Source organism: Oryx dammah, unplaced genomic scaffold (genome assembly GCF_014754425.2).
Source record: "Oryx dammah isolate SB20612 unplaced genomic scaffold, SCBI_Odam_1.1 HiC_scaffold_12, whole genome shotgun sequence".
In the NCBI taxonomy this organism is placed as follows: Eukaryota; Metazoa; Chordata; class Mammalia; order Artiodactyla; family Bovidae; genus Oryx; species Oryx dammah.
In genome coordinates, this window is record NW_024070196.1 from 53,861,380 (window position 1) to 53,875,012 (window position 13,633).

The 13,633-nt window shown below is 47.3% G+C and overlaps 1 protein-coding gene across 3 annotated transcripts in view; it reads right to left on the reverse strand.

Moving 5' to 3' along the window:
- Positions 1-13,633, reverse strand: part of HVCN1 (hydrogen voltage gated channel 1) — a 33,084-nt gene that overhangs the window by 1,364 nt on the left and 18,087 nt on the right. For all 3 annotated transcript variants that reach the window (XM_040250734.1, XM_040250735.1, XM_040250736.1), the window contains 3 exons: positions 10,080-10,364; positions 5,671-5,775; positions 1,845-2,076 (listed from right to left, as the gene is read on the reverse strand). In XM_040250734.1, coding sequence (XP_040106668.1) covers positions 1,845-2,076; positions 5,671-5,775; positions 10,080-10,364 — 622 coding nt within the window. The remainder of the gene's footprint in view (positions 1-1,844; positions 2,077-5,670; positions 5,776-10,079; positions 10,365-13,633) is intronic.

A 13,633-nucleotide genomic window follows, 5' to 3' on the forward strand; every position in this document is an offset into this window, starting at 1 on the left:
ACAGAGCTCCCTGATGCCCACACCACAGTGGGGACAGAGCTCCCTGAGGCCCACACCACAAAGGGGGACAGAGCTCCCTGATGCCCATACCACAGTGGGGACAGAGCTTCCCTGATGCCCACACCACAGTGGGGACAGAGAGCTCCCCAATGCCCACACCACAGTGGGGACAGAGCTCCCCAATGCCCATACCACAGGGGGGACAGAGCTCCCTGATGCCCACACCACAAAGGGGGACAGAGCTCCCTGATGCCCATACCACAGGGGGGACAGAGCTCCCCAATGCCCACACCACAGTGGGGACAGAGCTCCCTGATGCCCACACCACAGTGGGGATGAGGCCTTAAAGCCTGTGCTGCAGTGGGGCTATTCTGCCCCCTTCCAAGTGTGATTGACCGAGTCTGGACTGTCACCCATGTATGTGGTGCCCACTAGGCCTGGAAGCAGCCATTCCTGGTTCACAGTGTTCCTGGCTGTCCCACCGAGTCTGGTTTAGCCTATGTACAGTCACGCTGAAATCTGATAGCAGTGTAATAATCGGCAGTAGCTAGTCGTCCTCCACCTTGCAGCCATTTTTTTTTTTTTTAAGACAAAATGAACACTTCTTATAACAGTGTGATGTGAAGAGTGCTGGGTAGTAGCTGGTTCATGAGTCATTTATAGTCTGTCACAGTCTGGCTACCTCACATAACCTTTGCACACAGTATGTTTCTGTCCAAAAAAAATCAGTTGGCATAAGCATCTTCCACATTATCTGAAAAGCTTCCTTTATTTCCTTTGACAGAACCCAAATAAATGTTCTTAATAGGCTTTACTCTAAATCACTAGATCTGAACTGGCAGGTTCCAAAGCCCACGTCAGAGCCGCTGCACAGGCCCTTACCCTGCCGGGTGGCACCCAACACAGGAGGTGCCTTGGGACTCACTGCGCCTGGCAGGGGACAGGCCCGCCTCCAGCAGGCCTCACTGTTGCTCACTTGGTCTCCTGACAACCACCCACAGCCCATTGGCTTGGGCCCTAGTCCAGGGATTCCCAAACCTGCTGGACACCGATTGCCAGGGAGTGCTTCACGAACAGACAACCCCGCCTGGGCTCCTCCGCCCCAGACTCGCCACTTAGAGCGCTGAGGGTGATTCTGATGCGGCAGGTCCACGGACGGGCACTCACTAACAGCTGAACCACTGACCAGTCACTGAGTCCACATCAAATCACAACACAAACAGCTGCTCTGAAACAGAGGCTGCCCACACCAGCAGGGAGTGTGTGAGAAACAGGACCTGTGCCTAAAATCCGAGAAAGCAGTGTTTCCCCGGGTGTGTTCTCCAGAGCCAGAGTCTACAGCAGGCTGACAGGTGGTGTTTCCTCCCAGTGTCAGCTTGGAAAACAACTATGGTTCTCAGAGCCTTCATCATGCTCGTTCATGCTGTGATTTTCTCCAAGCCGGCAGAATCTAATGTACAGTGTTTCTCAGCTTCCTTGCTCCCCTCCCTGATGGCTTCCCTCCCAGGGTGGGATGGTGTTTGATAAAACACTCTTGAGGAAACACCTCGTAAGAAACAAAAGTACTTTGGCAACAGATCAGGGATTGGTCTATAATCCTTTTTATTAACATCTTTCAATAATCATGAAAATAGAGCCTAAAGGAGAAGGGCCCTTCCTCTCAGAGCACATGTGCTGGTGTCAATTTGTAACCACAGAGGTGGCAGTGGGACACCAAAGCAGACCATTTCATGTTTCTCTTGGCTGCCAGGAGAAGGACCGGGGGCTCCGCGCCCCTTCCAGGCTCTACCCACTGTCCCACCCCCCAACCCCAGCTCCCTCGCTCAGGCGTGCAGGGGACATACCATTGATGATCCGGGCCACCCGCCACAGCCGGAGCAGGATCAGCAGTCCTAGAGCCTCGAACTCATGCTCCCGGAACAGGAGGACGATGTCAAGGATGAAGGAAATGACCACCACGATGGCGTCCAGGATTTCAAACTTGTGGTGAAAGAACTCCAAGCGGAAGACAAATATTTTAAAGAAAATCTCCATCATGAAAAAGGTCAGTATAGCAAGGCTCATGTAGTGGAACACCTGAAGGGAACAAGGAGACACACGAGTGTAGACACAGGGTGATCACGGGCTGAGCTGGTTCACACGGATGAGCCAGCTTTGAATGTACCTGCCCAGTCACCAGAGAGAATCCATTCCCTTCCAATCCCGCATTCCTGCCAGCTCCAGGCACTGGTTTCGGGCTCCGACTGTAGCTGGGAACAGCACAGACATTGCTCCCTGAAGGGCAATGAGGCAATGGCAGAACTGAAAACATCCACCATGCCCTCTGGCCCAGCGGCTACATTGCTAGGAATTTATCATACAGCTAAGTTCACATGTGCACAAAGACAGTAAGGATATTTACTGCAGCACCATTTGCAGAACAGACGATTTTCTTCATTATTTGTAGAACAACAGAAATGTTCATTAGACTAGGGTCCTTTTAAAAGCATTTCAGTACTTCCTCGTGGAGTACTACACAGTTGTTCAAAAGACCAAGGCTGATCCATAAGTATTTACTAGAAATGATCACCAAGGTGGATAATAAATGAAGAGAGTTCCCAGATCTAGATTTATAAATACTAGTCTTTACTAAAGTAACCATTTCCATTCTGGGGCAGGGAAAGTATGAAGAGAGCTGAGACATCATCCTGGCCCAAAGAGGCTCACAGTGACCAAATCTGGGACCATTTGAAACTGACCACTGAAAAGAATGACTGTGTTCTTGTGATACACACTAAGAAAGGCAATGCCAAAGAATGCTCAAACTACCACACAATTGCACTCATCTCACATGCTAGTAGAGTAATGCTCAAAATTCTCCAAGCCAGGCTTCAACAGTACATGAACTGTGAATTTCCAGATGTTCAAGCTGGATCTAGAAAAGGCAGAGGAACCAGAGATCAAACTGCCAACATCCATTGGATCATTGAAAAAGCATGAAAGTTCCAGAAAAACATCTACTTCTGCTTTATTGACTATGCTAAAGCCTTTGACTGTGTGGATCACAACAAACTGTGGAAAATTCTGAAAGAGATGGGAATACAAGACCACCTGACCTGCCTCCTGGGAAATCTGTATTCAGGTCAAGAAGCAATAGTTAGAACCTGACATGGAACAACAGACTGGTTCCAAATAAGAAAAGGAGTACGTCAAGGCTGTATATTGTCACCCTGCTTATTCAGCTTATATGCAGAGTACATCATGCGAAATGCCAGGCTGGATGAAGCACAAGCTGGAATCAAGATTGCCGGGAGAAATATCAATAACCTCAGATATGCAGATGACACCACCCTTACAGCAGAAAGCGAAGAACTAAAGAGCCTCTTGATGAAAGTGAAAAAGAGTGAAAAAGTGCTTAAAACTCAACATTCAGAAAACGAAGATCATGGCATCTGGTCCCATCACTTCATGGCAAATAGATGGGGAAACAATGGAAACAGTGGCAGACTTTATTTTGGAGGGCTCCAAAATCACTGCAGATGGTGACTGCAGCCATGAAATTAAAAGACGCTTGCTCCTTGGAAGAAAAGCTATGACCAACCTAGACGGTATATTAAAAAGCAGAGACGTTACTTTGCCCACAAAGATCTATCTCGTCAAAGCTATGGTTTTTCCAGTAGTCATGTATGGATGTGAGAGTTGGACTATAAAGAAAGTTGAGCGCCAGAGAATTGATGCTTTTGAACTGAGGTGTTGGAGAAGACTCTTGAGAGTCTCTTGGACTGCAAGGAGATCCAACCAGTCCACCCTAAAGGAGATCAGTCCTGAGTATTCACTGGAAGGACTGATGCTGAAGCTGAAACTCCCAATATTTTGGCCACCTGATGCAAAAAGCTGACTTCATTTGAAAAGGCCCTGATGCTGGGAAAGGTTGAAGGCAGGAGGAGAAGGGGACAACAGAGGATGAGATGGTTGGATGGCATCACTGACTCAATGGACAGAGTTTGAGTAAACTCCGGGAGTTGGTGATGGACAGGGAAGCCTGGCGTGCTGTAGTCCATGGGGTTGCAGAGTCAGACAACATTGAGCAACTGAACTGAACTGATAAAAGGATACTGATTAGTCAATGTAGAAGGAAAGGCATTATTAGAAATCACTGGTTTGCAAGCCAGTGTGTTCACAGACTCACACACAATGATCATCAGTGGATGCTAACTGGGGAAGAAGTTTGTATGACATTAAAGTGTCACCATGTGGATTATTTACAACTGCAAAGGGAAAAATGCCCCTGGACAGTGCAACAGCTCAGCATTTACAACCTGAATCAAGTGAGCAGACTAATAGTGGGTCCCTGGCCCAAGGTGCCATGAGATTTAAAAATAAATAAAAAATAGCCCACCCTTGAAGAACTCTTGCTTTTTAAGCCTCTTGACCTAACCTGTGTTGTATAGGAAACAGAATAAAGGAATAGGGTGGTTCAGATGGTAAAGAATCCACCTGCAATGTGGGAGACCTGGGTTTGATCCCTGGGTTGGGAAGATCCCCTGGAGAAGGAAAAAGCTACCCACTCCAGTATTCTGGCCTAGAGAATTCCATGGACTGTATTGTCCTTGGGGCACAAAGAGTTGGACACAACTGAGTGAATTTAACTTTAAAAGAGCTCAAATATAATGTCAGAAATCTAGTTTGGAAAAAAAAGCGCTATGAAAGAGGAAATTTGAATGAAAACTGGTTATTAGATATTATGGAATTATAACTTTTTTAGGTATAATAATGCTATTATGGTTCTATAGGAGAAAAACCTCATTCTTAGGCATTGTTGAAGTACTCAGCGATGAACTGTCATGATGTCTGACTTTCAAATGGTCAAAATATATGGGCATGCTTGTGGATATGTATATAAAGAAAGCAAATACAGAAAAATGTATGTTTGCCATTTTTCATAATAAAAAGTAAAGAAAAAAGGCACAAGACAGTGAGCATAGGTGCTAAGTTACTGATTATATTAAACAGTAGAGGGAGAGAAGATTACCCATCTACGGGAGGACTCAAGTGTCACAGAAGAGAACGTTAACGACTGCCTTGGTCAAAGGGGCCACGAGTAGGAAGGAGGTTTAATGTTTTCTTCCTGCCCTTTTGGCAGTTGAAAAGACACTTATGCACAGTCCACTGAATTTTTTTTCAAAGGGTGTGGGGAGATTTTTTTTAGCCCCTGGCCTCCTCCCAGTTACTGGTGATAGGGTCACAGAATGCACCCACTGCCCTCTGGATGACTGTCCGGGATGGGCCAGGCAGTAACGGTGAATCAGGGAATGAATGGTGGGCGTGTCCCCCCAGTGGCTCCAGCACAGGGACCACGTCAGCATGTTGACAGGAGGACAAACAGCCCGTCCTCCTCTGGGGAATGGGAAGGAATCGTTCTCCTGGTTTGAGAATCAGTGACAGACAGTGTCTTGGACAGCTCAGGATGCAAGCCTGCAAGCCATCAAGTGACCTGAGGTCTTCTGCTTGTAAGGAACTCATATCTACAACTGGGAAAGGAAGACATGTGCTCTGCTCTTTGACTGAAAGCACCCCATCAAACTACTCTCAGAGAAGCCCTGGTTGATTCTCTGCGGGTGCTGCCCCCTCTGCCCAGCCTCAGTGCAGGTAAAAAGAGGGAACCGTGTTAAAGGGCTGTGGACACACTACCCTGGGGGCATAGTTATTCTTGTCGGGCTGGATGATCCTCAGGTCCAGAACGAGCTCGGCAAGCACCAGGAGGGCGTCCAGGACGACCAGGCAGATGATGATAACCTGTGGACCGACGGAAGAAGCAAGAAACCATGAGACCTAAACAGGGACCTTCCTTCCATCTCTCAGGGCTGTTAACACCTGGAGGTCAAGGATGGGAGGCCAGTTGCCCACAGCAGCTCCAGCGCCTCGCAGGAGGCCTGCTGGGGGCCGGCTCCTCTCACAGGAGCCCCTCCTTCCAGCCTGGGGCCATGCCTGTTCTCCTAAAGCCTCCGTGCAGCTCACTGACTGACGCTCGGTCACCACTGGTCTTTCTCTTAACTTGGAAGTTCACTGCTTCTCAGCATCTCTTGGACCAAACTGCTAATGCCTAGATGGCAAAAAATAAGTAGTAATGTTTTTTTAAAGCTTTTGTGTTTCTAGTTCTGGGAATTGCTCTTGCCAGGGCTCAATAAATAAAACATCCAGCCTCAGAGAGCCAAGTTGCGGGAGGATCTCTAGGGACGCCTCCTCCAGGCAGCTGGGTTAGGGTGATGTCCACTGTGCCCGTCAAACAGCTTCAGACTGGAGACCTGAGGTGCCCACCCCAACCCCATGTGCTCACTTTGGGGGATGGGGCAGGGAGTTCTGGGTGTCCTGGGAAACAGAGGAGCTGCTGAGGGAAAGACAATCTTGTGGGATTTGTGACCTGCTGGAGCGGGGAGCTGGAGGAGGGACCAGGGTGAAGTGAGTGGGTGGTCTCACCGATGGCGGTAGGGGTGGTCATGGTGACGGAGGCAGTGATGATGGTGAATCGGATAGTGAAGGTGGGGTGGAAGTGATGGCCTCTGGGGAGACCACAGGGATGAGGTGGGAGTGGTGGAAATGGCAGCAACAGGAAGAACCCCAAGGTGGGGGGCTCCTCTTTTTCCCCTTGACACTTGTGTGACCTCTTTCTTCCCTTGAACATACTGGACTGTCACTTACTAGCCCGGGGGCCTTGCCTCTTACACTGTCAGGCAGATAGATCTTGACCTCTGAGAATTAGTCTGCCATTATCTTGGCAGTTTCTGCAGTTTCAGGTCACAATTGAACCAGTTCAGGCCTATAAAGAATGGACTATTAAACTTTTTTTTACCATTTCGACCTGTAACAATTATGTCACTAATTAAAGTATTTGATGACATGGTTTATTGCTGAAAATTGTATGGCAAAGTGCTCTGTAATGAGATATTCACACAAATCCGAATTCAGTAGCTTAATGAAGACTCAAGCCTCAGACGGCATCTTTCCTTCTTTCCTCCCTCCCTCCCTCCCTCTTTGGTTTCATGTTGGAGCTAAAAGGATCTAAGAGCTCATCTAGTCTAGAAGCAAGGCACAGAGATATTAAAAACAGACCGGATACTCAGCCGTAAAAAGGAATGAAGCACTGACGGATGCTACAGTGTGGATGAACCTAGAAAGCATGATGCTAAGTGAGAGAAGCCAAACACAAAAGATCACATACATGGTAGGGTTCCATTTCCGTGAAATGCCCGGTATAGGCAAAAGATAGATTAGGGTTTGTCGGGGACTGGGGGTTACTGGGTACTGGGTCTCTTTGGGGGTGATGGAAGTGTTCTGGAACTAGATAGTGGTGACGGCTGCACAACATCGCGAATGTACTAAATAAATGCTACTGAATTATCCACTTTACAATGATTAATTTGATCATAAAATGATTTAATTAATTTTAATTTCACCTCAGTTTTAAAAAGTGATTGAGAGACAGACCCAAGGTCACAAAACTACAGTGCCTGGGTCCCAACCCCGGCCTCTATGAACTGACCCCTAGGGCTCTGAATCCACCAGTCCACAAGGCAGGACAAGTTCTGAGGGGAGCCACATCACAAGCAAAAAGGCTGAGAATTCAGGGAAGTGGGTTAATTCCAAATCCTCACTGGAAGACAGCCATCCCTAGCAGCAGCACCCAGAGGTGCAGGGTGCAGCGGGCTGTGGGGCGGCCAGTCCTGAGCCGGCTCCCCTGTTAGCCTGGACCTTGGGTGCAGCTCTCAGCTCTGCTGCGCCTTGGCGTTAACTCTAACAAGCTTCAGTGTCCTTCCGGGGGAGATGGGACTTTGCTGCACTTTCCACCCCGACTGACAATGGCAGCATCGAGTCAGATAAAGTGTGAGGTGTGCTTAGCAGACGGCCTGGCCACGGTCAGCAGGTGATAAAAGTGAGGCTCCTCCCGGCCTTCCTGGCCATGCTCCCCTGCCTGTCTGTGCCTACCACGGAGGCCTGACTCACCCCAAGTTCTTTCCTTTGGTTGGTTGTGCCATCCTGTGAGAAGTGACAACAGTCAACTATATATCATGTCACCTTGGTCACCTCAAACCATGGGAACAGGTGGAGACTGCACCCAAGAGAGGGGATTCCAGAATCTTCTTGTATGCGGATTCTATCTGCAGAGATCAAACCCTTGAATCCTTACTCCCTACCCAGAGGTAGCCTCTCTGCTTCCACTCTGGGCTCCTCTCCAAACTGCTCATGTCGCTGCCTCCCCACCGCACACTCAGACTCTGATGCTGCCCACTGCCGGAGGGGGGACTTCCAGCGCCTCCGTTCCCACTACTGGATACACACAAGCCTCATGGACCCTTCTCAATTTCTGCAATGCTTAAGACTCTTTCCTCCCTCAGGCCCTTTGCAAACATGGCCCCTCTGCCTGGGAAGCACCTCCCTTCCCATCCACAGACCTCACTCCTGCCCAGACTCGTGGTGTTAGGTGAAGTATCACCTGCTCTGCCTCACATCCTCGATTGGGTCTCCCACCCCGAGGATCTCTCAGAGCCACCCGCCTCTGTTTCCCTGAAGAGAGCTTCCCTCCACTTGTATCCAGCATCTGTCTGGTTTCTGGAATGCCCATCTCTCCACGGAGCATCCATCCTCTGCAAGTGAGGGCAGGGATGTGTCCACCACGCTCACTGCTGTGACCCTGGTGCATAGCAGAAGCTAAAAAGTGACCACTGAGTGAATGAATAAATACCTCTCCTATGCTTTTCCCCAGAGCCATGTGGCCTGGGGGGCCCAGTCAGGAGAGGGGGGACCTCCCCAGGGCTCCTCTTGCAGCTGGGAGGAAGCTGGCTCCTTCCTTCTGCTCCTGAAATTGAGGGTTTGGGATTTCAACCCCAACAACATAATACCACGTTTCCTCTTCTGTCAGAGCTACAGAGCAAAGTGCTGAGCTGCCAGGAGTGCTGGGTTGCCTGCTTTGTAAGTCACACGAGAGTGGGAAAAAAAAGACCAAAATAATTCCTTCTCTTTTACTCTGGAACAAAGTCAGTGATGGGAGAGGCAAGGGCTGCTTCTCTCTACTTTCAGAAGGGACACCAGCTCCAGGGAGGAGCTGGGTTATCATGGTTGAAGGGGGGTAACCTGCAGCAGGGGCCCTCAAAGAGTTCCATTCTGGGAACTGACAGACTGGGCTGACAAGGAGCCTCCCGCTTTCTGCTGGGTCTCAGAACATGCTTCCAGATACCTGCTCACCCATGCTGGGGTGGCAGAATGGGGTTCAGACAGGGCTGGCCAGACTCCACTCATGTTGGGACTGACCCTGAACCCTGTAGTAAGTCCTATTCCTTCTGCTACTCTTTGAAGCCTGCGTCTCCCTCTCGGGGTCTCCCCATAACCACACCTAGAGATTGGTGGCGGGTTGGTTACACCAGGCAGATATTTTCAGCATCATTTCAGAAAAGTAGAGACTGCGCCCACCTCCCAATTTATCCTTTCATTTCCTTTGTGTGTGTAGGGGGTAAATTTTGCATAACTTAACATTTAACATTGCAAAACTTCACATTTTTACTCCTTTACGGTTGGCATAAAGTTCACAGGCCTTAAGGACATTCACAAGGTTGTTCAACCATCACTGTATCTAGTTCTAGAACATTTTCATTACCTCAACCGGAAACGACATCCATTGAGCGGTCACTCCCCCTTCCATTCCCTCTACTCTGCTGTCTCTGTGCATGTATGCATTCAAGACATTGCACATTAATGGAATTGTGAGACACGTGGCCTTCTGTGCCCAGCTTCTTCCACTTAGGATCGTGTTGTCAAGGGGCATCTACACTATAGCACGTGTCAGTGCTCCATTCCTCTCTGCAGCTCAGTAGGGATGGAGCACATTTTGTTTAATGGATTCATCAGGTGATGAATTTTCAATTGACTTTTGCATTAGCACTTACTCTGCCCCTGACAACAGGGGACCTGCCCTGCACAGGACCCGTGCTGCGTAGGCATCTGCGGAGTGAAGGAACTGGTGACAGCGATGGGCCCCCACCTGACCTCGTGACTCGGGGCTGATGGCTCTGCCCCACCTGAGGCATTTTGGGCCTCTGCCCACCTACCTGAAACCTGTGGGCGCTGAAGAGCTTCCTCAAAGTGGTCCTGAAGTCTAGGCGGGGCCTGGGCACAGGGGCCGGGGCCGGGGTGGGGTCAGTGGCTCTGCCCTCCTCGGCGGAGGCCGAGGCGGCAGTGGGCGGCGGCTGCTCTTCTTCCTCCTCCTCCTCCTCATTCTCCCACTTCTTGTAGTTGATGTTCCAGGCGTGGTAGTCGTCCCCGACGACAGTGAAGTGTTTCAAGAACTTGCTCATCCTCTCGGCCGGAGCCACCCTGGCCCTGCGGGTGACTGCCTGAAAAAGGGAGACAGACAGCGAGTGCTCAGGCAGCCTGTCCGTCAGTCTCCGGGGGAGCAGAGCCCCCGCTAGGCCGGCCCCGGGGTGAAGACGGTCCGGCGCTCAGAGCACCCTGCGAGCGCAGACCGTGAGGTCACAGTGGTTTTTCGTGCATTTATTTTTGGAATCCAGGGTCTCAGCACCGGTGAGGCAACAGGAAACCCCAGACTCCGTCAGGCCTGCCACTGCGGTCTGGTTGGCAGTAACCAACAGGAGAGGTACTGCCGCCCAGTCGCAAAACACCCACTGCAGGCCCGCATGTAAATACCGGAAGACCCAATAGCAGCCCCTGGTGCAGAGACATCACAACCTAAAAACCCAGAGGTGAGAGTTGGCAGGCCAGGGAGAGGGCAAAGGCAGAAGTAAAAGTGCCCAGAGTTTCATACAAAAGTGAAGCCACCCTCGCCACTGATTGGTCCTGGAAAGGTCTGGGCAGCAAGTGGATTTTTCCTAAGTTCAGCCAGTGCTGTTTTGAATAATTATAGACAGTTGTTTAAAAGACCGATGACTTCAAAGTGAAAAAGCAAATAAGCTTCCCACTCCTTTACCCAACTTAACCTCCCAGACATCAAACTTTTTCTAAAGTTCAATAATGAAAACTTTCAGGTATGGCTAAGAGAAGAGGCAATATGATCAGAATAACAGGAAAAGAGAGCCCCAAACAGACCCAGCTCACTGTGAGAACCTGGATGTGATGGCAATGGGAGTCCAGATCAGTGAGAAAACACGGGCGAGGTTAGGACATTTGGTTTTTCCAACAAGGGGGAAAAAAATCCTACCTCATGCCACACAGAGAATAAATTTCATTTGTATTAATCTATATAAATGCATTTTAAAGTCTAAAAACAAAATACAGACAAGTATCTTTATGATCTCAGTACTGTGAAGGATTGGTTAAATAAGACAAAAAGCACAAAATAAACCAACAGACCTGACTCACCAAAGTTAAAAATGTTTGTTTCTCACCTGTACAAAGTAAGACACATCCCAGACTGGGAGTAAGTATTTGCAATGCATTTAATAGACAAAGATTTTAGTATCCAGAATATAGAAAGAAATCTTACCCCAAAAAGACAACTCCATGGAAAACTACCAGTCAGGTCACATGAGAGGAAACCCAGATAGTTAAGACACTCAACTTCACTAATATTTAGGAAAGGGTGAATTGAAGTAACAATCACACACCTTTTCATTCCTTAGACTGGCAAGAATTTAAAAATCTACAATAGCAAACAGTGAATGTGTGAAGCAATGGGGGTCTCTTGAACCCTGAAGGTAGGAACAGACACTGGAACAGCTATTTTTCCAAGCAATCTGGTACTGTTTTGTCAAACTGAAATTATACTAGTTAATGATCTAGTAATCCCACCCCTAGATAGGTTTCAAAGAGAAACTCGCCCACATGTACTCAAATCAGTGACATGTTCAAGAACGTTCACTGCAAATGTTCACCTAAATGGTAGGAGATAGAGAAGTGAGTTTTCTCTATTCAGGTGATGGAATTTTATACAGCAGTTAAAATGAATGAGCCACGTCTCTGTGTATCACTGATGACATCCATGTGTACCCCCTCAGCAGTACTGAACACAGAAAGATCACTCCCTTTCTTCAAAAACATCCTTCACTGGCTTCTCAAATCCCACTTTCTGAGTTTCCTGCTATACCAATGGTTAACAAATACTACCATGTATTGTTTTTGGAATGTGTGAAAATGTGAGCATAAATATACGAAAGAATGAGATTTGTGCTTCTGACCAATGACACAGTAACTGGTATAAACAACTATACCAGTTACAGCAACTGCCATAAAAGTAACTATACCAGTTAGAGTACCTGCCATAAGACTAGATGAAATATAACTCTAAAACTGGGTAAAATGTATGAAATTTACTGTGATCCTTGAAAGAAGAGAAACAAATAAGATGACCCCCCCCCCCAATCACTCTAGCCTTCTGCCTGGAGGTACTTTTTGGACTGTGGAGACAAAGATTATAGTTCAGGGTTATTGAACTTTACTTCCTCAGGAATTTGCATGACAAGGTACCAGAGAAAAGGAAGCAGTGCAGAGAGAAAACACTCTAAATATTGGACTTAGGCTGAGTCCTAAACGTCACATGTGCAGAGCAAGACTCCATGAAACAGGGCAAAATATAACTTTCAGGAAAAAACAAAACATAAAAAAACTCACGGAACTGTGAGCTGAATAACTACCAGAGAGTTATATAGGTCTGGATTGGGAGATCTGTGAGTTCCAAACAGCAAGAGAGATCTTGTTGAATACTCTTGAGTATTCAGTAGAAATAAAAAAGCCATGCCTTATATATAGACCTAATCTAGCCCTCCAGTCAGGGCTACCTTAGATCTGTCCCAACTAAGCTTAAAAATAAGGCTTTTTAAAAGATCATGCTTATCTCTAAGTAAATTAACTGCCCCTTGAAACAAAACTCAGTACTCTATTGAAGAAGACAGCAAAATACTCTTAACAACATTCATAATGTCCAACATATAATAAAAAATTACCAGACAGATAAATAAGCAGGAAAACGTGGTCATAAACAAATAAAACATCAGCTTATCAGCTCAAAAGGGATGGAGATAATGAAATTGGCCAACAAAGATTTGAAAATAGTTAATTATAAATATGTTCAAGGATTTCAAGGAAAACATGGAACATTTCATGCAAAGATGGGCTCGATAAAGGACAGAAATGGTATGGACCTAACAGAAGCAGAAGATATTAAGAAGAGGTGGCAAGAATACACAGAAGACATAGGCAAAACACTCTCCGACATAAACCACAGCAGGATCCTCTATGATCCACCTCCCAGAATTCTGGAAATAAAAGCAAAAATAAACAAATGGGATCTAATTAAAATTAAAAGCTTCTGCACAACAAAGGAAAACATAAGCAAAGTGAAAAGACAGCCTTCCGAATGGGAGAAAATAATAGCAAATGAAGCAACTGACAAACAACTAATCTCAAAAATATACAAGCAACTCCTGCAGCTCAATTCCAGAAAAATAAACGACCCAATCAAAAAATGGGCCAAAGAACTAAATAGACATTTCTCCAAAGAAGACATACGGATGGCCAACAAACACATGAAAAGATGCTCAACATCACTCATTATTAGAGAAATGCAAATCAAAACCACAATGAGGTACCACTTCACACCAGTCAGAATGTCTGCGATCCAAAAATCTGCAAGCAATAAATGCTGGAGAGG